The sequence below is a fragment of the Paralichthys olivaceus genome, chromosome 14, assembly GCF_024713975.1.
Source record: "Paralichthys olivaceus isolate ysfri-2021 chromosome 14, ASM2471397v2, whole genome shotgun sequence".
Taxonomy (NCBI): Eukaryota; Metazoa; Chordata; class Actinopteri; order Pleuronectiformes; family Paralichthyidae; genus Paralichthys; species Paralichthys olivaceus.
The window spans coordinates 19388153-19411191 of NC_091106.1; the positions used below are offsets into that span (position 1 = coordinate 19388153).

Sequence of the window (23039 nt, forward strand, 5' to 3'; positions counted from 1 at the left end):
TTGGTTTGTTAAGTTGTAGGGCAACACAGATCAGAGAACAGAAAAGAACGGAAACTCAAAGGTCACAACATTTTTTTTGGCTACTGAAATATGATTTTGTTAAACTAGAAAATTTGGAAGACGAAATGTTTCTCAATACAATCAAGGCCATTTGAATTTTTCAATCTACTTAGTATGGAACCAATAATTGATAATATATATATATATATATATATATGTATATATATGTATATATATATATATATATATATATAAAGTTACAGGTCAAGAAATGATTTGTGTGAACATTAAAAGAGACAGTACTTCAAATAACCTTGATAAAAGATGATACACAGTTCTGCTGAGCCCGACTGGTGAGGATTACACAACACTCCCTGAGCTACACTACTGTTGTGTGTGTGTTTGTGTGAACCTGACCGGGACTATCATGGGTTGTGCTGTAACATGATCTCGCTCTGAACAAACCTTTACTTGTAAACAGATAACAAGCAAACGCACCCCTCTCTGTCAGCAATAACAGGACAATGGGACAGATGAGGACAGATGAGGACAGATGAGGACAGAGAAGCTCACATGTTACTGTAATGCAAAAATCACAATGCTCAATAAACTCTAACATTATACACAGATAAAAAGAAAATGAATAATGAATAACCACTCGGGACCCAAACTGGCTGCCTAGTAATATTATCCTGGAGAGTATAAAAGGTCTATGAACAAGCTCCTTCAAAATGTAAGTGCCAGAGGACTAATGACAACAGCTCCACTTCTATAAAAAAGAAAATACTGCTACTTTTAATTCAATATATCATCCACATGCTGTTGACATTTTTAAATGACTGGATCAACATACCATTTACTGCTTTATTTAATCAATATCAACTGTTGAACATGAGCTCAGGTTTCATTTTTGCTCATCCTGTTGGCAAGTTCTACCTTGAATGAACTTTAATTCTAGCATTAGCATATTAACAGTTTAAACCTCGCCTGCAGTGAGCAGGATGATAACTAATGCATCATTAAGAAGAGATGGGATAACAGATAAAGAGAGGAAGTAGTAACAGAGACAGCAAAGCAAAGCAAAGCAACCCTGGTGACTCCTTCTGTGACCTGCACACTGATTCTGGGTGAGAATCTTGACACTCAACAGCCGGAGGCATATGGGAGACAGTAAAATTTACTTTCCAAACAATAAGAAGTTCCCATTAAAGTTGGACTGAAAGATTTATGACTTCCGATGAGAACATATGGCAGAGGTGAGAGACGAAGGCAGAGAGAAGAAAGAAAGAGGAAATCACCTGTAATGTCACACCGGAGAATAATGCTTTCACGTGAGAAAGGTGTAGGTGTGTGAGGCAGCGTGAGTTTTAACCTGCAGTAAAGAATATGTTCTCAAATTCTTATTGAAACCTTATAGAGGTGGGAGCAGCACTAGAGGATTTCAGGTTTTGCGTTTGTTGACACAGAGGTGGCATGTGCACGACAGAACATCACTGAACCTCTTTATCGTCTTTATCGGTATTAATTTCAATCCAATTAAAAACTTGGTGGCAGAGGTGACGAACACCAACAACAACTGATTGCTGCACAATCCTTGCTCATCTGGAAACTGTTAAGGTTTATGAAGCACTTTTCTTTTAGCAAAGTCTTTTCAGTTGTGCATGTACCTCAACTGTTCACGACAAAGGACTGTAATGATTCTATAATGATTTGCTGAAAGACATAAGTTCCATGCCGTACGAGGTGAGTGGCAAAACCAAAACAGAGTGATGCCGACTTGAGACTGGCGTTGAAAAGTGTGTTTTTAGTATCATTTATTACCAAAACAAGGTAAATGTTAATAATGTAAAGATTATCTATGTGAGCTGGGCAATTACTAACTTGAATATGCTGCTAACTTCTACTAGCAGTGCTTTAATTTCCCTGAATTTTACAACCAACAGAAGCTCAAAGCTCTTGGATTTGGCTTTTATAAAACTAAAAAGATAAGTCATGGAAGAGCAAGTTGTCTTAGAGGTGTAAGAGGATTACTCAAATTCAAATCAAGAAGAAAAGAGGACAATCAGCCAAAAACAACAACAAACTATTTTGTGATGGGATCAGACCAGCCATTAGCCTGTCAACATGTTGACATTCTGACCCATTAGTACTCTGTACTCATTGCATGAGTAATACACACTCTTATGCAGGGTAACACCCATCATTGAACTTCATTTGAACTATCCACCTATTAAAGTTTTGTAACTGTGTCTTGCTACACACATGAAGACCTGCCAAACAACTAAAACACCACGGCTGTGCGCATGTCAAGCTGTCAAACAATCCATGTTTCTTAATTACATTTGACAACAAAAGTCAAAGGTCACAATGGTACAACACCCACAAACCTAAAACAGATTTTCAGATAAACATTATCACACATCATCAAACCATCATTAATCTTGACCTACAGACATTAGAACATCTTGCTACCCTATGACCAGACCTCTGCAAACATATCCCATCAACCTCGCCTGCAGATACAGGACCACTTTTACAACCACCTTCACTCTCTCTCATTCCGTGGTCCCACTGCCCGAACCCACAAACTCATCCACAACCAATGGACTGGATCCCTATGTGCGAAGGTCATGTTTGAATTGGCCAGAAAGCTCCTGAAGCCAGCCAACCAACACCCAAAGACAAAGTGTTTCTGTCTGCACCTCCAGCACTTAAATGCTGCAGTTACCACATGTCAGTCAGAGAAAGATGGAGCAAAAGAGAATGTTGAGAAAGAGAGAGCGGGTCCGAATGACAGAAAACCAAACAAGTCGCTGTGAGTAATTTCACAGAGAAAAAGAAAAACATGAACGTCCTTTTCTGTGATGCAGAAATACACACATACTGTATATGTAGGCAGTAAACACACGCTATGAACCTTTCACAGGGATATTGATATCGGCCTTTGCTTGCTGATGTGCATCAATATGAAAAATTGTATCTTACAGAATGAACGATGCATAAAAGACGTGCATTTAAGTTTACATTTAATGTAATGTTTCTACATATGTTTCTACATACTTGGTCGTATTTCTGTTTTCTTTTTATCCATAGTTATTTATACCAGTGTGTGTGTGTGGGTGGGTGGGTGTGTGTGTGCAGTATAAATGTGTTAAATACCAGCGTTAAATACAAGTTATAAATCAGCAGCTGAAAGTGATATGACAGTGAGGAGATGGATTTATGTTTGCAATGCTTAATGGCTATTTCTCTGCTTCCTGCCTACCAGACACATACACACACACACACACACACACACACACACATTACCTGAGGGACTGCAAATCACAACATGAGAAATTAACAGCTCAATAAGGCACAGGAAGTGCAAATGACAGGACTAAAATTACCAGGATTTATGAAGTTAAGTTAAAATCAGTCAAATACTCAATTACATGAAAAATTTAGCAATTTAGGCATTTTTTTATGACATAATAGTTACAGAAAAACTTTGTAAACCAAGATCAGCATTTTAACCACTGAAATACAAACATCCTTGCAAATAAACTGAGCACTCAAATTTGATCCATTGTTGAATCAGTAGACAAGTGGTATTTAACCTGTTTAAATCTATCATACAAGCATAATTACAAAGCCTGTCTCATCTCACCTCCCCACTCACCATTAAAAGACACAGGCAGACAGTGACATACCTAATCGAAATAATTAAAATAGTAGCAGATTATGTTTGGCAGCTCCTGCCACTGATCAAATTTGTAAGAGCTCGATTGTTTTTCCCACGCCTCAAATCTCGGAGGCAGAAACCATCAGTCACTGTCAACGCTCCATTTCTCACTCTCCTTCCTGTCTGCTCCTGTCTCCCCTGTAGGCACAACCATTCAGGAATGAAAGCATGCTCAAGCGCAGACACACACACAAATACACACACACACAAATACACACTCACACACACACAGGCCGTGGTGTGACTGTGACATCACTTGCACTGAATTAAAACGTCAATTCAGTCACAGTTTTGAACAAAGTCTCAATTTACTTCACTTGTTTTCTTGTGGTATCGGGTCAATCAAGTACCAATGAGATATATTTAATTATTTTAGAGGCAGACACTAATATATGGATGTCGGCCTGTGTCAGCCAACAACCACAGCACATAAATGCCAGAGATATGTACTTTTGGCTGACATTTAGTTTTGAAACCCTCAAATATCAATATTGTTATCAGTCTCAACTGATCCATGGCTCTAATAAACTTTGGTGGTTGCAGCAGCCAACATCTGCCTTATCCACTTTGAAATTACATAACATAGCATACAAATCTAATATTAGACCTTTGTATGCATTACACAAAAGAGCAATAAGCCACATGTGTTGAAACTTAAAGATTTAGCTGACTTGAAAATATTATTGGTTATGTGTTAAGCCAGAAATGGGCGCAACCTGAAAACCTAGAAAAGCTGTTATCAAAAAAATGCATTCTCTGGAGAATGATTGAAAATGTTCTTTTTTTTAAATAAAAAACTAATGAAACAGTGTAAACGTATTGAGTAATATTTGGTTTATACTGATTTAATGTAAAGCTGAAATGTTAAGTGACTGTTGAAAAGAAAGGAAATCAAAAAAAAGTGATGGCCATCCGTATTTTTGTTATATTATTTATATGAAAGGTTAATGTAAGATTGAAGAAAGCAGCAGAAGAAGAGTCATTGGGACGACGAGTGTGAAAACTCTTGTAAAGAATGGAGAGAGTTGTAAGAGTTGAGGGGAAGACTGACAGTTTCTTCAATATCCGGGTGGCAGGCAGTGTTTTCTTGCACAGCAGCAGTGTGTGTCTCTGTGTGTATTTTCCAGTAGTTAGTCTCACAGCCCTAGGGATCACTCAGCTGTCAACAGACCATAGCAACATGAAGGGCTGATTGACAGATGGAGGAGCAGTCCAAAAGCCACACCCACTAAGCATCTAATTATAAAAGGCTCCAGACTCCTGAAATGTTCTGAACTTTAAACACGATTAATCTCAAATCTTCACGAATATCAGCACAATTCTAATGTACAGGAAACCACAAATATTAGCAAATACTAAAAACATTGTCAATTCGAACAGACGTGTATCTGGCAAACTCCAACATGCAGCGAAACCTGTCCGTCAGTGGTGCTGCAGTGAGAACCAGAGTTCCCACACCAATAGTTACGTCCAATCTGAATTTAATGGGCCTCACCTTTTCAGCCCTCAGCTCATTTCCTCCTTTCTCTCAGAGCTGTCACTCACTCGGTCAGCAGAGGGAGATAGAAAGAGGGAGCATGCTGTGCCAACTGTCTAGAGTTACAGCTGCCCTTATGCTTTTTTGGGTCTAATGCCATTAAACTCTCAGAAAGCTCAAAACACCGTGACTCACACAAAAGAACACCAACGTGCATGAACGCACTTTTCTCACACAAGCACCAACACAAATATACACACACATGCAAGGACACACACTAAAAAAAAAAGGATGTGTGTTTGTGTGAACTCACATGTAGGTCAAAGAGATGTCCCATCTCATATCTGTCAGCACCCAGAGTTTATTTACCTGGTTATATTATCATTTGTTGACCTAGTCACATGATCTGAGAGCGGGAGGTGCAGAACCCCCGGCACCCCAGAGAGCCCAGTCAGGACATGATGAGAGAAACGGGCCTGTGACCTAACAGCCACACATGCATACGCACAACCACATGCACATGTTGACCTCCTCATTTTCTCAGATCTCCATTTTTCCCCCCCCTCACCCTTAAATCTCATCGTCATCCCTTTTCCTTTGACTTTTGTCACCCTCTGCTGTCCTTTCTCACCCCCCGTCTTTTCTTCTCCTCTCCCTCTCATCTCGAGTAGTTGTCCACTGAGGCTCTTTCTTTACGCTGCTGGATTCTTGTTCTTGTTAACACTGTAATGGATGCTCTGGCAGCCAACACCAACAAATGACAGTATTAAACACACCACAGAGTTTCAGCTGCTAAATGTTAAAAATATTTTGACACAGAGGGAAAAGTGCAAATTAATCTCAACCAGCGTATCTCTCATCTGTTGTACATGCTGTGAAAAAACTGATTTAGTGTACAAGAGTGTCCTCTATAATCTAGATGTAGATGATTTCCCCTCAGTCCATGGTAGAACCGACTGAATACCTCACAAGATTAAACCAACAAAAAAAGGAACAGTAATCATTTTCATAAGGGATTCATTTTTATCATAGATTTTCTTCCTTTTTAGATTAAGAAATTGAAAAAATAGATAAATAAATAAAATCCCAGTTTGAAACTTCAAACTTCTTGTTCAAAAGAAACAAGGAAACACTTTTCTATAATTTGCAATTTTTTAACAAAAACTGATTACATCCCTGCCAACTAAAAGTCTCTCAGCCTTCGAGCACATTAACTCGTCTCTCTCATCAGTTTCCAATGATTAAATAGCCTTGGCATCTGAGGAGAACAGCACTTCTTCACTGAAGGATTCATGGTCCCACCTTCTTCTTCTTCTTCTTGTCTTACTTGAGCCTGATCATGCTCCAGTTTTATCCAAGAAAAAGAATAAAAAAAGATGATTTATCAGATCTGGAAGCTTCGACTTGAACCTCACTATGGCTGCGTGTATAAGTAGCAGTCTGATAATATGACTATTGTTTTAGCTCTGCTGCTGAATTATGAGAGCCACTGCTGAAATTTCACGCTTCATTTATATTCACAAAGAAAATATAACCACCCCAACTTTGCTCACTGCTCGCAGCTGACTGGTGATATAATAAAACGAAGGGATCCTACTACACACTCACCGTGACATCCCCAGTTAGCAGTCGAACAAAGTGCCAATGCACGAGGGAGTGGCAGCAAATTGGGACTTTACTGAGCCTATTTCAAAAACCACTGTGATACCTCAAAAAACTTCATATCCATTACTCAAGTTAGGAAAATGATTAAACAGATTATGAACTGAATTACGTTGTAGAGAGAACTACTGAACCTTGTGCACACTCTGCAGCTACAATCCACAAATGACAGCACGTGATCAGGAGATGAATCTAACCAACCATCTAATTTATTCGTCACAAAATAAATACAAATCGTAATAAAATGTCTTTGCACAAGTTTTGAGAAATTAGGTGTCTTCTACAGCAGCAATCAATTAACACCCAAGTGATTTTAAAATGGTCTCTTTTTTTTTTACATTGTTCACATTAATTATTTATTCATTATTATTATTATTTCTCAATTTATTTATCTGAAGTGTACTGCCCATAACTGGAGAATGAAAAAGATGAGAAATTAGAACATTTGCTTGTAGAAACGATGTGAAAACTAATTAAAATGCTTAAATAAATAAATGTTTAATTTCTCAAAAACAACGCGAGTACAAATGTCTTTTTGCCTTTCCGATTAAAACAAAACCTTCAACTTCAAAGAGGTGCAAACTTAAACTTAACCGCTGCAACTTTGTCCCGTACACTGGTTCTGGTATTTATGCTCAACTACCTGTTTCATTCCTCAAAATGTTTTACTGTAGCTATGTGGGCATCCACAGCCAGAGTCAAAAACAATTCTCTGTTTGTTTTAAGCTATTCCTCCTCAATAGCTGATGTAAACAGTATGCACACTGACCTTATGCTCATCTTAACTTTCTCACACAACTACACAAACGCACACATGTGCAAAGTCAACATTGAGCTGACTGTTGTTTCATCTGCAGAAGCACATCTGAACACATGGAGCAGCACACAAGCAAAAACAAATGTCCAAACATACGTCATGCCTGAACTTTCATTAATTGAATTTGCTGTCAGCATGAACATCATCTGTTGACACAGGCCTTCGCCAAGTTTATCTACGTCCCCGCTCGCTGCGCTTCTCTCAACCTGTTCCACTTTTTCTCACGTTAAATCCTCTTAATCCTCTCTCACATTCACTTAATGCTTCGAGCCTCAGTTTCTGCCTGAAATAGAGAAGTCCCATCAAAAGTCTGAAAGAAGTCTCAGAAAAAAGACCAGGGTATAATAACTGCTTTGAATAAAAAGATCTTGCCAGTTTTAGTTTAGCTTTTTTAATTATTGTGTATATTATTTTAATTGAGGAAAAATCTCCTGCACACTGTCCAACTTGCAATCAGTGATTTATTTCAGCTATTTTGTCTCATTAAACAAAATTTAAGCAAAATATATTGGCAATTCTGCTAAAAAATATATAAATAAACAGCCTTGTCTGAAAACCTTATTTAGATTACCACAATTACAATGTGTTTTAAACTGTTAAATAAATGACAGAATAAAGAGAAAATGAAAAATACACATCAAATTGTACTTTTCATGGGTACATGTGTATTGTTGTACATGCTCTCACTCAAGCACACACTTGTCCGCTGCCCTCTTTACTCAAGTCTAAATCAAGATGCTCCACTGCCCAGGGACAAGAAGCTCTAAGCCACATAAGCATCTCAACAGAAAAAAACAATTCACAATTACCTGGTATGTTCCGATGCCTATGTGTTTAGGATCAATCTTCACAAGCTCAGCTAGTGGATCTTGGACACGTCTTCCAATGGACACTGTTGACAAACACACAGACAGAGAGAAGAAGAAGGGATTAGATTTTGTCTCAAGAGATTCTATATTTTGTGTCTTGATGAACTAAGTATCTGAATCTGAGATATTGAACATGCAAATCTATAATATTTATAATGACCAAATATGTAAATTGTCATGCAAATTATCAGGCTGGCCTGAGGGGAGGACAAACCTAATTGTCATCCCCCGCCCCCACCGGCTAATGGAGTCCCTGCACCTGTCATTTAGTTTCCTGATCGATGCTGGAAACATGAACCTTGAAAATCACTGATTTTGCCCACAACCGGGTACACGCAGCCAAATGTAGCGCCAGATAAACACACACATGGTCTGTATTGACCAAAATAAGGTTTGCTTTTAACGATGGAGTCTGTAAGGCTTCAGCCTGCTGCTGCACATGAAGCCAAATGTCTTTTCCATGAATATGCTGGCTGGGTCCAACGACAAGGAGAAAAATTACAAACAACCCGACTCTCTCTCTCACACACACACACACACACCATAATACATGACATCAGCCCTTAACACACACACAGGCACACACACACACAGTGAGGGGGGAGAACAACATAACCTAACAACTGTTCTCAAATCCCTGTAACAGACAAAGGATATGCAGCTGTGGGTGTGTTATTGCCATTATTTGCAATGTAGGAATATATTCTTTCCGCCATCCTTTCTGTGACGGGCCGTACGTATGTTTTATAAGTCTACATTTTGTGTCAGTGGTGGACACTGTAGCACGACGCATGAAACATGTCAGGCTTGGATCTCCGAGGCGGAACCGACAGACAAAGAGAATAAGGAGGATGGGATGTGATAGAGTAAGGGAGCATGTCTGGAATCAATGGCTTTCCTCTCCTCTCTCTCCTCTGGCTGCGGTGCGAGGCGGCTGCCTGAGATAATATTTAGACAGGGATGGAGTTTCAACCCTGGCCTTACTCAATGCACCACCAAAACTCTCCAGCACTCTTTCCATCTATTCCGTCTGAGAATCCCTCCCTCTGTCGCTGAGCAGAGCCGGAGTATAACTCCTCAGCGCTTATTGAAAGTTTATGAACCATATACAGCCCTGCATGAACAATGAAGAAATCAGTAATGGAGGAAGGAGGCATCGCTTTGAACAACGGGAAGAAGGTGACGTGCAGTGCTGTGGTGAGGCAGAGGTGAGGAAATGCTACCTGTAGCCACCAGGTGTCCCTAGATTTCCTAGTTCCATGCTTACAGTGTTGAATGGCAACTTGTGTAGACAGAGTCAGAAACACTCAAACGTCCACAAAGGCAAAAGAGATGCACACAAACACCGTCACAACATTCAAATCCGTAACAGCAGCATCCTGGCTCTTAATACCCATGCAAAGTCATTAGTCTGTAGTTTTCTCGTGGCTTTCATAAGAGGTATAAATATGGCTTTTCATGGCTCTCTGTGCTGCTGACCACAGGAAACTAGTGAGGAATAATCCGGCCTCATGTGATTTATGGCTTTTATAGAGGAAGTCTGCTGGAAACATTTGTTCTCCAAAACTCTGAGTGATTCTTTTTTTGTTCTGCTATGTTTTTTAGCGATGTAGTGTGGGGAGAGGGTGAGGGGAGAAGTGGCAAGTGAGAGAAAAAGGGGGAGGACGGGAGACACAAGGAAACAGCAGAGTTTCACTGATATTGTGAAAATACAGTATTTTGCCTGTAACAGGTTGGAAATAAACTAATAAAATGGAAACTGACTACTTAATTTATTTAAGGCTGCTCACCTTTACAAAATAATGTTGATTTCAGTATTATTCCTTTTTTTTTTTTTTTTTTTTTACTTGGCCCAAAAATCCAACAGGAATTTAACAGAGACCCGTATTGTGTAGAATCTTTTGCTTTTCAAACTCTGATTCTTACAGTACATGAGTTTAAGTGACAAATCTAAAAGAACAGGGTGTGTCTACTTTGAGACGAGAGTAACTAGATAATTAAACTATTAGATGTAAAACAGTTAAGTCGGTTAAGCAATTAGCCGAACAAAATACAAGTTAATGGCCTGGGGCTTTTTGATTGCAAGTTGTAGAAAACAATATAGCTGAATGTAGTTGAATAGCTCTCCTTGGACTCAAGATAACATCTGACAGACAGAAATAAGTGGCTGTTTGGTAATTACATTAAAATGACTGTTAGTTGTAACCCTACACATAGTTCCCTCTACAACACTAGTAACTTTGCCATAGACAAAAATATCAAATAAAATGTTGAATCACCCTCACACGAAAAGTCAGCCTGTCTCCAGTTATTTGCTGTTGTTTAAACTGAATTATTGTATTTAGTGTATGTTTACATATTGTACAACAATGCACATATTTCTTACAAGCATTTTATACTCTTACATTTCTTTTTATTGTTATTGTCTTGGTATGTATATATTTCTTGGCTGGAGTGAATGTATCAAAACCCCATTTCCCCCCGCGGATCAACAAAGTATCTCTAAATCCAATTCTTCTTTGCAAGCGTACCTGCACTCCTAAGGTTGGGGTCCAGGTCTGGCATCTCTTTGACTGCCTCAGGACTCACACTATAGATGGATGCTCCCGCCTCATTGGTTATACTATGGAAAGAAAAGGAAGGACAAATAATTAAACCAGTGAGACGAAGAAAACGCTGAAGACGACAGATGACGAGCCCTTTTCTACAAATGGGAAATAAGAACCAGGGTGGTCAGTGGGGGAGAAAGTGATGAAGACATGGGTGCATAGGGAAAAAATCTGGGAGGTGAAGGGAGACAAAAAAAAAACAGTGACAAGTCATGAAAAGATGCAACTGGCTTGGAGCGCAAATATGAATGGTAAACACATTCAGACTCAGAATAGATGGATTAGTGAATGAGATAATAGAGTTTTAGTTTAGATAATTTTGCAATGCACCTTTTTCACGTTGACAATTAAATAATCAGAATCCAAATGTATCCGTGTGTGTGTGAGAGAGAGATTAAGTACAGGACATAGAGGGAGGACGCCTCTGCAGTGCACTTGCATTTTATGTGACACTCTTGCCATCTAGAGGTCATTGGGGGGTACTGCTATTATTGAGACTCGAGATAATAATGTGCTTTTCTTCATTCTTGTGTAGACCTGAAGACAAATAACATCCCAAACTAGATTTTTATATATATATTACTCTATATTCACTCTCAATTTCTCACTGTCAGATTGCCCGAAAACATGCAGATTCAGAGTATCAGGCAACAGCATCAACCTGTGAAGAGAAGCAAGTGTGAAAGGCAAAGATTTGATCGGTCTGTCTCCACAGTGCGTGCTGTGTTGTTTCTGCAGACAGCTGCAACTGCCTGATACTCATCAGTCACTGGACAAGAACTGAAACAATTCGCAGGATCTAAAAAAAATGAATCAAGATTAAGACACTGATTGTTTCTGAAATATCAAAAGATAGAGCAAGATTCAGCATTCAGGTGGGTAAAAACAGAAACTTGAAACGTGTTGTCTGTACAGTGAGGTGGAAAAAAGAAAAGTTCGACAGAGCAAGAAGAAATAAATTAAAAGCCCCTTCATAATTACACAAAATGATTAATGAACTTTGTTTAAAGATACTTAAAAGATGTATTGCTTTATGGCAACCATTATTCAGGTTTATGTGGCAATTTCAGTGTTGATAACGTTGATCTGGACATTTAAAATAATTCTGCATGGCAACATTGGTTTGTTAATGTATTCAGTTAAAAGTAGGCCGCTTATCGTCCATCACAACACAGACAGGATGGTGGTACAACAAAGCCAGTGATACCCGCACTAATGCTGCCGACGACGGAGCTGTCGTATTGTTTAGTCCTTCTGCTCTCTCGGCTGAATGGAGAGAGAGAGAGAGAGAGAGAGGGCGGACTGGTGGAAGAAAGGGGGGCTTTTTCCTCAGGGCTGACCAATATGATGAGGGGGTCAGCACCTCCCCTGTGTGCAAAATTCAGAGTGAGAGCCTCTGTTGTGTGTGTGTGCACACACACACAGTCCCAGAGGCCTGGACCTTGCCAGAACAACCTTGCCAATTATAAGTATCTTGTTAATGAGGAGTGGCAGAGGCCTTCTGATGAGAATCACATTTAAATGAACTTGTCCTCGCTCCCTCTTTCCCATCCTCTGCATTCATCCCTTCCTCCACCCCACTGTTCTTTTTGTCAGCTCCTTATCCATCGCTCTGACAGCTGACATATCGCCATGGTGACGCCACTAACTAGCACTGGCACATGACCTTCAAAGAGGTCAACACGGAGCTGGTCATTACCCTGACACACACACAGTCCATCGCACATACAAGCACGCACACACAGAGGCACAGGCACACACATAGAAGATATACACAGGAATGTTGTTCAAAAAAGTCCCCTCTACTCCGATCTCATGCAGCTCTCTTTCTTCAGCGTATGCACCAATGGACTCGGCCTTCAGTTAGTTCGCTCGGAGAGAAAACCTCCCTCTCTGCCTTCATTCAGAGACTCAAGCACAATGGAGGTCAAGTGAAACAGTGGCAGCATCCCAGCAAGTTGTTCAAGAAACAGAAACAGTGACAAAGAGAGGAAGAAAAGGAGAAATGGGACAGGCAAAAATGAAGTAGAATAGGGAATGAAAAGAAAGAGAGGCCCACCAGCCCCTATCATGTCTAACTTAATTAAGGCTGCCGCTGGGGCAGCTGGGTAACAGCACTGTCATGGATACAGCTCTGAGCTCTCGTTGCCACAGCGTCCGTGGCTGTCGCCATAGTGAGGGCATCGTCCTGGCAGCTAACAGAAGGTTGTCAGCTCCGCAGCTCTCTGGCTAAAGTGGGTGGACGGTCAACGTGCGGACACACACACACTCATTTTCACACACGAAAAGTCAGTGGTCGGCTCTTAATGTAAAGCGATGAAATTATGGTCCCAAGATCATCATTTATTCACACACTCTTTTGCGCTAGTAATAAACACACACAAAAACACACCGGCCTGCCTTTAGCCCTGTCCCATCCTGGGGCAAAGTCAAAAACGGGCTACCCTATCTGTTCCCCTGCTGGTCGTCTCTGAGACACACCCTTGGGCCTGACACACGAACACACACACCATGACTGGCCCCCCCGCTGCCCCTCAAGACACATAACATCGGAAGAGATGGATACACACTTTGATACCTCATTATAGCCTTCTGGCACACACATCTCTCATCTAAATTAAAACAGCTCATCAGATCAGTCAGAAAAGAAGAGGGGCAATAATATCACCAACTAATCTGATACAGAGGACAAAAGGTGGAGGGGAGCGGGGGAGGAGGGAAAGAGTTAAACAGAGAGAGCAGGGCCAAAAAAGAAAACTATTTTATATGAATATGTCAATGGCACTGGGCTGCAAATCAATGCCTGATAATTTGAAAGCCAAAGTTAAGAAAGGCATCAATGTGACTTTTCACAGAAGTTCACATCCGTACTGTAACAGTGCTGTGACAAAGCAGCATACAACGAAGCAATGTTTGGTTTGACAGAATGTGAATATGTGGCTCAAAAAGGATCTTGAAAGTGTCCAGAATAAATCATATCATTTGAAATTAAAGCACCACCAAGAAAATTACCTGACTGTAAATTTAAAAATTCAGGTTGATTCCAGTGCAAATAAGTAAAAAGTGTGTGGCGCCTGCAGGGATGTGGTCGTAGTGATGAAAAAGGCCAATCTCAAACTGCATGACATCTGGAAACATGCTGCTGAACTGGACGAGTTGCAAGGACAAAGCTACTTGGATAAAGTCACTGCTCTTTGGCAGAGTTTGTTGTGTCCAACAAGCAGCTTTCACAAGACCACATTCTGACAGAAACAATGTTATGCAGGCAAAGTTTGTGGTCATTGAGTTAATAGCCAAGGAGCTGAAACCCTGTTCAGAAGGAAAATGTGTTGCTGCCTACGGAGTTACGAGAACCAGACAAAGTAAAATTGCTCCAACGTGTCAGTTTGTCTCGAAGAACCATCGCACAGCAGATTTCTTGTTTTTGAAAAAAACACTGAAGGATACCACAATAATTTTTTTTTTTTTTTTTTTTTTAGCTTTTCCAGTTTCATTTCACTGATACAATGGAGAAAGCCTAAATCTGAGGTACGAGAAATATCGTCACTACCACCTGACATCAGAAACCAAACCAACGAGAGCGGTTCCATAAAAAATCTCTGATACCCAAGGTAAGATAAGACGTACCGTTATATGTATCCATATATTCAATATAAAACATATAGACTACCTGAATATACAAAACCTGAAGAAAGCAGTTGCTTTGCTTTCTTTTTTTTTTGTAGAATTGATGATCTACTAAACTGAACTGCAATATTCTTAACAGGTTGTCAGCTAAGATATATAAAACAAATATGGCATCACATGAAACATATTATCCACAGGTAGACTGCAGTACCATGAAGTCATGGAGGAGGGCAGTGGGAATTGAAAACTTGCTATCTAGATAGCTTTCAAGTTATAAACCTGAGTATTACACACACACACACATTTATAGTGTAATGGCTCCATCTGACATTTTCTGTGACCATAACTCAGTCTGTATTTAACTACATTGCCTCATTTCATTGCCTTAGAATGAGCTGTGATGTCACCTATTACCAGCCCAAAATATATTTTTAATAACACACACACAAACAAACACACAAGTTCCTCTGTCCCGGCTGCTCAAACAGCTTGGGTCCATTGTTCAGTCAGCTGCAAAGCTTGACCTCAGGGAAACAAATTGAGGGACGCACCATCTCTCTCTTTCTCTCACAGACACACACACAGTCACACACACATGCACGTCGGGTCTGAAGACGATGACATTTTTCACAGAGAAAAGCGTCCAAATGGCAGGTGTCAGGGGCCGTCAGTCTCCAGCAAGGCGCTAGAAGGCAGGCAGGCACACACACACACACACACACACAAACAATCACACACACACATAAACTCCAACTGCCAGTGTGAGGCACGTCTGAAAAGAGCAAAGCCTCACAGACACTCATGTCAATCTGGTAGTAGGGAAGGCCCGGCGCTTGTGTCACGCACAAATGCATACACATATACACACAAGCGCACTCACACTCCCCAAAAATCCCAAATACACACATGGCATGTCACACAGACTCATCACACATGCTTGTCACACGCAGGACCATCACTGGGAACAGTGGAGGCCTTGGGGAGGATGGCATGGTAGAAGGAGGGGAAGAAGAAGGGACAGTCAGAGGCTGACCACCACTGAGGCATGGTGGGAGGGGAGAGGTAGGCGTGGGTGATATGGACAAGGCTGGCAGATATTCACTGTACACCACCTGCGAATGCCAAAGGTCCTCAGCCTGACACTGCCCTCCCACGAGGAGCAACACAAACAAACAGGAATATACTTTTTGTTAAAAAAAACATTTAAAAAACATTTGATGGTCCAAGGACAGAAGGTGTTAAATGTTGTACAGTTTTAAATCCTTAGGGGCAAATTTGGGGTTTGAAATATTGAGCTAAATTTTACAATTCAACTATTTGAGGTTTCAGCCTCCACATAAATGTTGTTTCTCTGTGATAAAGACTTTAAGGATTTGATGTGTTTTTTAATATAGTTGCCTATTTTCTTATACTTGTGTATTTCCTTGTAAATCTTTTAACAGTCACAATTTGATTTGAGCAAAATAACTTTCCAGTACTTGGACAATGACAATAAATAATTTTTTATCTTACTCTCACCATATTTTAATCACAAAAGGTGAAGCCTTAGCTTTGAGACAACTACAGACATTCATCCATCAATCATTTATTTGTGTATATCCTCTTCCGATTCAAGGGTCAGGGTTAAACTATATACATTCATACTTTTTATAGCTGCTCTATGATATAATACAAATATTTTATAAATATATTTAAATTTCTGAAGTATTTACATTTTTGAAATGTTCTGCTATTGCAATTATGCCTTATTTATGCCTTTGAATAACATTATGTCTATAAGTATTAAATAACCTTTATGCATCCTGCATTAAGTAAAATACACAACCTCCTTTTAATGCACCAATGGGTACATGTTTTACTTTGGAAAAGAAGACAGACCCATGCCAAGGCCTTTTGCATGTCTCCAAATCCATTTGTCCCTCTGCACCTCCTTCTCTCCAACCTTCAAACCTTCAGTGAGTGCCTGGATCTCACTAAGTCATCGCTGGTCCTGCCACTGTATGTTCATCACTCACTCGGCCTGGCCCTGGAAGCGTGCCTGGACACAGGACATGACAGGGGATACACACACCCGCGACCACGCACAGCCATGAATACAGTCTACACCACTGTCCTCCAGGTCCATCAGCTAGCCAGTAATAATGATCTCATCCCAACAGGAGAGGGCTAGAGGGCAAGACGGTCAAGGACTTATTGTGAGATTGTCTTTGTGTCAGTGCAGATGTACACTGTTGGCTATTTGAATATGTTTCCTGCTGAAACGGCTTGCACTGCCCTGGGACAACTTCAAGTATGAACCAGTCAAGGAGAGAATGATGACTACCAGTGGAAAGAGAGATGGCCAACTACTTTTGTCAGTACAACATCAGGCAATGATAGACCTGCACGAAGGGAACACGCCGAAACAAAGCAAGCACACAGCATCTTTAACTACTGACTGTCATCAGATTGCATAAGTAGTTTCTTCACAACAATATTCATTAATTATTCTCTAGAAATTCTGTGAAAATGTTGAAAAACACAACCCCGTCCTGCAAAGTTAGAGTAAGTGAAAAAATATTACTGCATCCACTGCAAAATGTAATAAATCCTTCCCTGAGCCATGCTGCATCACTCCACCAAGTTTCTTGGCAATCATTCAGTTATTTTTGTGCAATCTTGCCAAAGAAACACACATACACACAGATTTCGAAAAAGAGGTTGTAGCTGGGGTAATCATAAAGCATAAAGATTTTATAGTCAATTCTAAACTTAATTAATTACCTGTAATTTATCAAATAATTAATTAAAGGCTGGGGACTTAAAGAGCCCTGAAGGATGTGTTTGTTTGTTTATGAGAAAGAGTAACGGGGTCGGTCATCTCGTTGCCTTGAGGAGCGAAGGCGCAAGTGGTCAAGAAATTGGATTTCGTTTTTTGGTCGCCTTTAGCTGTGGTCACTGTGTGTGTGTGTGTGTGTGTGTGTGTGTGTGTGTGTGTGTGTGTGTGTGTGTGTGTGTGTGTGTGTGTGTGTCTGTGTGTATGTATCATCACCATTGCCCAAAGATCTCCCTAACCTTACCCCACATATTCTCGCCCTCTGTTTTCATTAACATCAGCCAACCGCTGTCAACTTGTCACTCTTCATGTACACAGACCAAAACACATGCATTAATATTCACATAAATTACAGTTAAATCACAGCATTGTGAAGGCAAATAGAGTTTAAGTCTTGTTTAACAGCCTGAAGCAACCAGATGCAAAAAAAAAAAAAAAAGAATCGATGTGAAGTGAAAATTAAGACATGATGACAGTAACACTCAATCACACACCTTTTTGTGGTTTTGTCTGAGTTTAAGTGTTTTTATTTTAATCAAGAAATAAGGTGTGCATGAGTTTGTGTCTGCTTAGTTAAATACCAGTGTTTAATACTAGTAATAAATCAGCCGCTGAAAGTGATATGCCAGCAGGGAGATGGTTTTGTGCGCGTGTGTGTGTGTGTGATCCCCGCCAATCAGCGGGGAAAAAGCTGACTGCGGTAACTAACTGCTGCACGTCACCAAGCAAAACACACCACTGAAGCACACGCACCACTGAAACACACACACACACACACACACACACACACCTGTCGAGCCCGTGCCAAGCACTCTTATGGGCTTTGACAAAACACACATGCTACCAGTCAGTGCAAAGACAGACTCGGTCGTGCTGTACTGATCTGTCAAGTGCCACAAAAAAAAAACACACAAGTAGGAGTTCTAGCCATGAGCAGGTGTTAATGACAATAACCAGGCCATGAAACACACATATTTGCACACCTACCTCACACACAGCTATACAGTGCATACTTACAGGTTTAAACCATCTACAAAATAATGTAATTAATTCAGCAACATTGTTTTTCTTTTCTTTTCTTTTTTTTGAATCAATATGTCAGAAAGTGACGTCCAGCAGCAGGTCTTTAAATTATTGGGACGCAGCTGTGTGGCAGATAACCTGGTGTGCATTCAGTGGGGGGCACCACAGGCGCAGAAAAACCTTGTCAGCTAAATAAAGCCTCATGCTGTAAAATGTCCTGCAGGATGCAGGTCAGTGATAAAGGCGTTGTTCAGGCTTAATCATGTAACTCACTTTGTTATAAATCTAACACAAGTTGTATCTGGGGATTTTTTTCTCCTCAGACAAAAATAAAGGTTACATGCACGAGATGCAGTTGAAAAGGAGACACGCATAATGCTGAGGTTACACTAGTTAGACTCAGGAGTCTAATACAGAGATCTGTATCACCTCCCACAAGAAGGTTATGTTTCCTCTATATTTGTTTGCTTGTTAGCAGGATTATGGAAAAGATACAAGATTACACTGAATGGTGGAGGGAGCCAGCTACAACACATATTGCTGTTATTCATGCATGAGAGAGATTTAGATAAATAACTTGACGGAACATTAAACTGACCAGAATTTCACACAGATTCACACCTATGCCTCCATCTGCATGATACTACATAGATGTGCCCTTGTTTGGCTGTCTTTAAAAAAGAACACACCTTACAAATTATGGAAGAGGTGACTCACTGAGTACAATGAGTGTACACACACACACACACATGCACACACGTCCCGCAGGCTGCCATTTCTGGCTGTCATTCCAGCTGAGCACTGAGGCAGAAGGACGGAGAGAGAGAGACAGGCGGGTAGAGAAGAAAGGGTGGAGTAGGGTGGGGGTGGTGACACAATGAAGGCTCACATAGGGAGACAGGAAGCAGACGGTGCAAATGAGGCTGAGGTCTTAAATGAACTAATGCACTGTCAAGCTGCAGAGGAGAGGAGAGGTTTAATTGGCTCTACAGACACATGTGCTGGTATAGGTACACATAGTCATAAAAAAACCACAGTCATATAATACCTCTAACAGTACTTCTGCCAAAATTATATATATATATTAAAAAAAACGCTTTCAACACTGGTAGTATAACATTTTACTGGCTGATCCCCACAAGGTAATGATGTTAAAAATCAAACCTGCTCTTCCGTTTGGTCAAATATAATGAAAATGAAACACAATCCCCCCCCTCTCTCTCCCTCTCTCTCATTTTGACAACATTTTCTGGATTTTTGCCTTTGAGCCAAAATACATCTACAAGTGCACAGCTGCTTTTAGTGGCTGAGGATGACAAAGAACGTTTAGGAAAAAAAAGACACGGGAATCCAAAGAAATACAGATGGTAAAGGTGGAGCTGGGATTTTGTGAGCGATTTTATAAAAGACAGTGTTGGCTTCAGAACAGTTTTGTCTAGAGCCTTTATTGATGTTTGGAGGCCAATGCTAATATAAGGGAGCTAAAAAGTTAACAATGATTCCAAGGATGTCATTATCAAATGCTTATGACAAAAAAAATGATTTTTACAGTTAAACCATAAACTTAGTTACAAATTGGCCAATTTTTATCCCCAAGCAATATATCAGTGAGGCTCTAGTGTTGTCTGTGTAGTGCAGGGTTGCTGTATGTTCTGCTGCGTGAGCCTGTCTATGAATGGGATGCCTGAAAGACTTCCTATACGTGTCGATCAAAAACAGTTTGAAGCAACTTGGCTATAAGGTCAACAAAGGAACGTATAGAACGTCCACCACGTCACAAAGTGTTCTAGAAACTGGGTCAATTAATTATATTGGGGACAGTCACAGCACGCACTAAGACCCCTTGCTGTTCCTGATGCAACATGGCTATTCTCTGTCATAGCCATCACGCTTGTTGCTGTGGTAATGAGGTTTCACTAATGGCAGGTCAGGGTCAGCTGTGGGTCAGCCAGTGGGGGAGAGAGACCCTCACAGTTACTAACAACCATCACTCTGTGAGGTCAGTCATCTTCCGCTGACCTCCCTTCCTCATCCATCAAGGGATATTTTGGTCAAAATTGGAATATCAGAGGCCAAGGTCAACGTTCATCCAGGTACCTTGAAGGACTCCAAATTAAAGAAAATAAACTCATATTACTAATAATCAGACACTTGGAGCTGAAGATTTTACATTTTGTTGGGCAATTTTGCGGTTAACTCCACCCAGGTATCACATGTAGCTCATACTGTGTGTAACACTTAAGTGTAAAGTGGCTCCATACCCCAGAGTCTTATATTTCAAGGACATAAAAATGTGGAGGACCACATCTCAGAGGGAAGAATGAGAGTAGACTGGCATTATGTGGATTTGCTAGTCATTCATTTCAAAAGGACATTTAATTGCTTGCAATATGATAAAGGAATTACATGAAGAGGACAGATGATGGGAATGACGATAGTAGCAATAAAGTAAGGAGAGCGAGGACAGCGAGGTGATGAGTTCAGACAGAAATAAACATGGAAAGAAAAAGAAAAAGACAAACACAGTTTTAGCTTTAACATCTAGGTTTCTAAGAGTTCACCAGGCACAGTTAGAAGAAATCAAAGTGAGACATATGACCGGAAAACTCCAGAGTGGTTTCATCTGGTTAACAACAACCATATTTCTATGGCTTCTATAGTTCAAGCAAAAGCTTTTATTCTACAAACCCTGCTTAAGCGACAGCAGAGCATTTATACATGTGTTTCGAGCAGCAGAAATATGGCTAATCATATCAGGTGACAGAAGACATTCAACCAGTAACACATCAAACCAGAAGTCCCAACAGTCTTACGTGTTTTGAAACGCATGAACACCAAAAGACTCAACAAGAGAGACATTATATCAAGATGTGAAATGTTGCTGCTTTGAAGGTGCTCGAGTCTGCTCCCAAGAGAAAATGTCTTTCACAAAAATAATTAAGTGGAAGTTAACTTAATAAACCCATCACTTTGACTGTTTCAGCTTTAGCAAATAGACAGAAATGGAACTTTAGAGAAAAAGCATGGGCTATTAAAGCCGAGGTATGACCTCTGGAGTGTGCATGTGTGCATGAACTCAGAAATACTGAGAAAACTCTTAAATACACACACATTCAAGCAAAGCTCAGAATCATTCTAGGCTGTGGTCCCAGTGCAAACCTCAAGTCAACAAACACACATGGAACTCAGCAGAGGGAGAAGGAGACGGAGCAACGAGAAGCCAGTGGTTATTATGCTTGGATCGAGGTTCTGTGCCGTTGTATTCTGAAGTGAAGACTGGCCTGTTCACAGACACAACGTGCACCGCCAACCTTCAATTGGACCAAAGTGAAACAAAGTCCAGATGGCTTTCATAGACAATATTCGCTTGAGGGACACATTCCAATTTGTCTTCCTCACCATCTGTGTCCCGCTGTCTCGCTCCCACACGTTTTCCTACTCTGTTCTTTGCCCTTTCACATTCCTCACCCTCTCTTTCCTTTCCACACCCTCAACTTTCTGTAGTTTTTTTTTTATACCAACGCCATAATATAATTTCTCCCCATCATTCCTGATCTGACTGACATCCATCTTCATCCCAGAGTCGCCCCGGTGTTGCGTACCTCTCTCCCAGATTGAGGCTTTTGCAAACAATGAAAACTATTAAATGCAGTTTATTTTACTAAAATAAACGTATGTACTGTGGATTATTAAATAATTATACATGAATATCAGAATATGCAATAGAGCAGTGAGGTTCACAGTAGAGTTCATTTATCCATTTTTGACACCACCGTTCTCTATACAGGGTCCAGGGTAACTAGGACCTGCTTTAGCATGCAGTGGGTGGAAGACCTTACCAGTAGGACACGTCCAGGGGGTGAAAGTAGCGCCTGGAGATGAGGTCAGCAAAGAAGGACTCAGTCTCACGACACGCTGTCCCATTACCAATGACAACCTTGGTACAACTGGTATGGACAAGACGATAGAGACAATGAGGAGTAAGAAAGGAATCACCACAAGGGTTTAAGATTTGTTTAGTGTCATGGTTCACTTAAATTAAACACCAATACCTGTATTTGGTCATGAGGTAGCGCAGTTTTTCTGCTTCTTTTGGCTGGTTTGAGCTATGCAGGTATACTACATCGGTATGGAGAATCTGACCTGATAGCGGAGAGATGAAGACAAACGGGGAGAGAGGGAGAAAACACAATGTTGCTGGCAAAGTATTACAAGGGGAGGCTAAATAGAATTAACTCCATACTGTCGGCTAATGACTTTCCACTGAATGATGTCATATGAGGCAGAAATGCTGTAAATGAATAAAATAATTTATGATTTCCACATCTGCACTGCCTAATCCTCCACAGGAAGTCCATTCCCTGCCAGTTCCCTGCTTCCTTAGAGTAAGTATAGATCTGAAGGGAAAGCTCTGAC

At 40.5% G+C, this 23039-nt stretch overlaps 1 protein-coding gene across 1 annotated transcript in view; it reads right to left on the reverse strand.

The window, feature by feature from the left end:
- srbd1 (S1 RNA binding domain 1) overlaps nt 1-23039 on the reverse strand; it is a 43801-nt gene that overhangs the window by 10005 nt on the left and 10757 nt on the right. The window contains exons 13-16 of the mRNA XM_069538934.1: nt 22676-22766; nt 22463-22570; nt 11081-11172; nt 8490-8572 (exon numbers count right to left, since the gene is read on the reverse strand). Coding sequence (XP_069395035.1) covers nt 8490-8572; nt 11081-11172; nt 22463-22570; nt 22676-22766 — 374 coding nt within the window. The remainder of the gene's footprint in view (nt 1-8489; nt 8573-11080; nt 11173-22462; nt 22571-22675; nt 22767-23039) is intronic.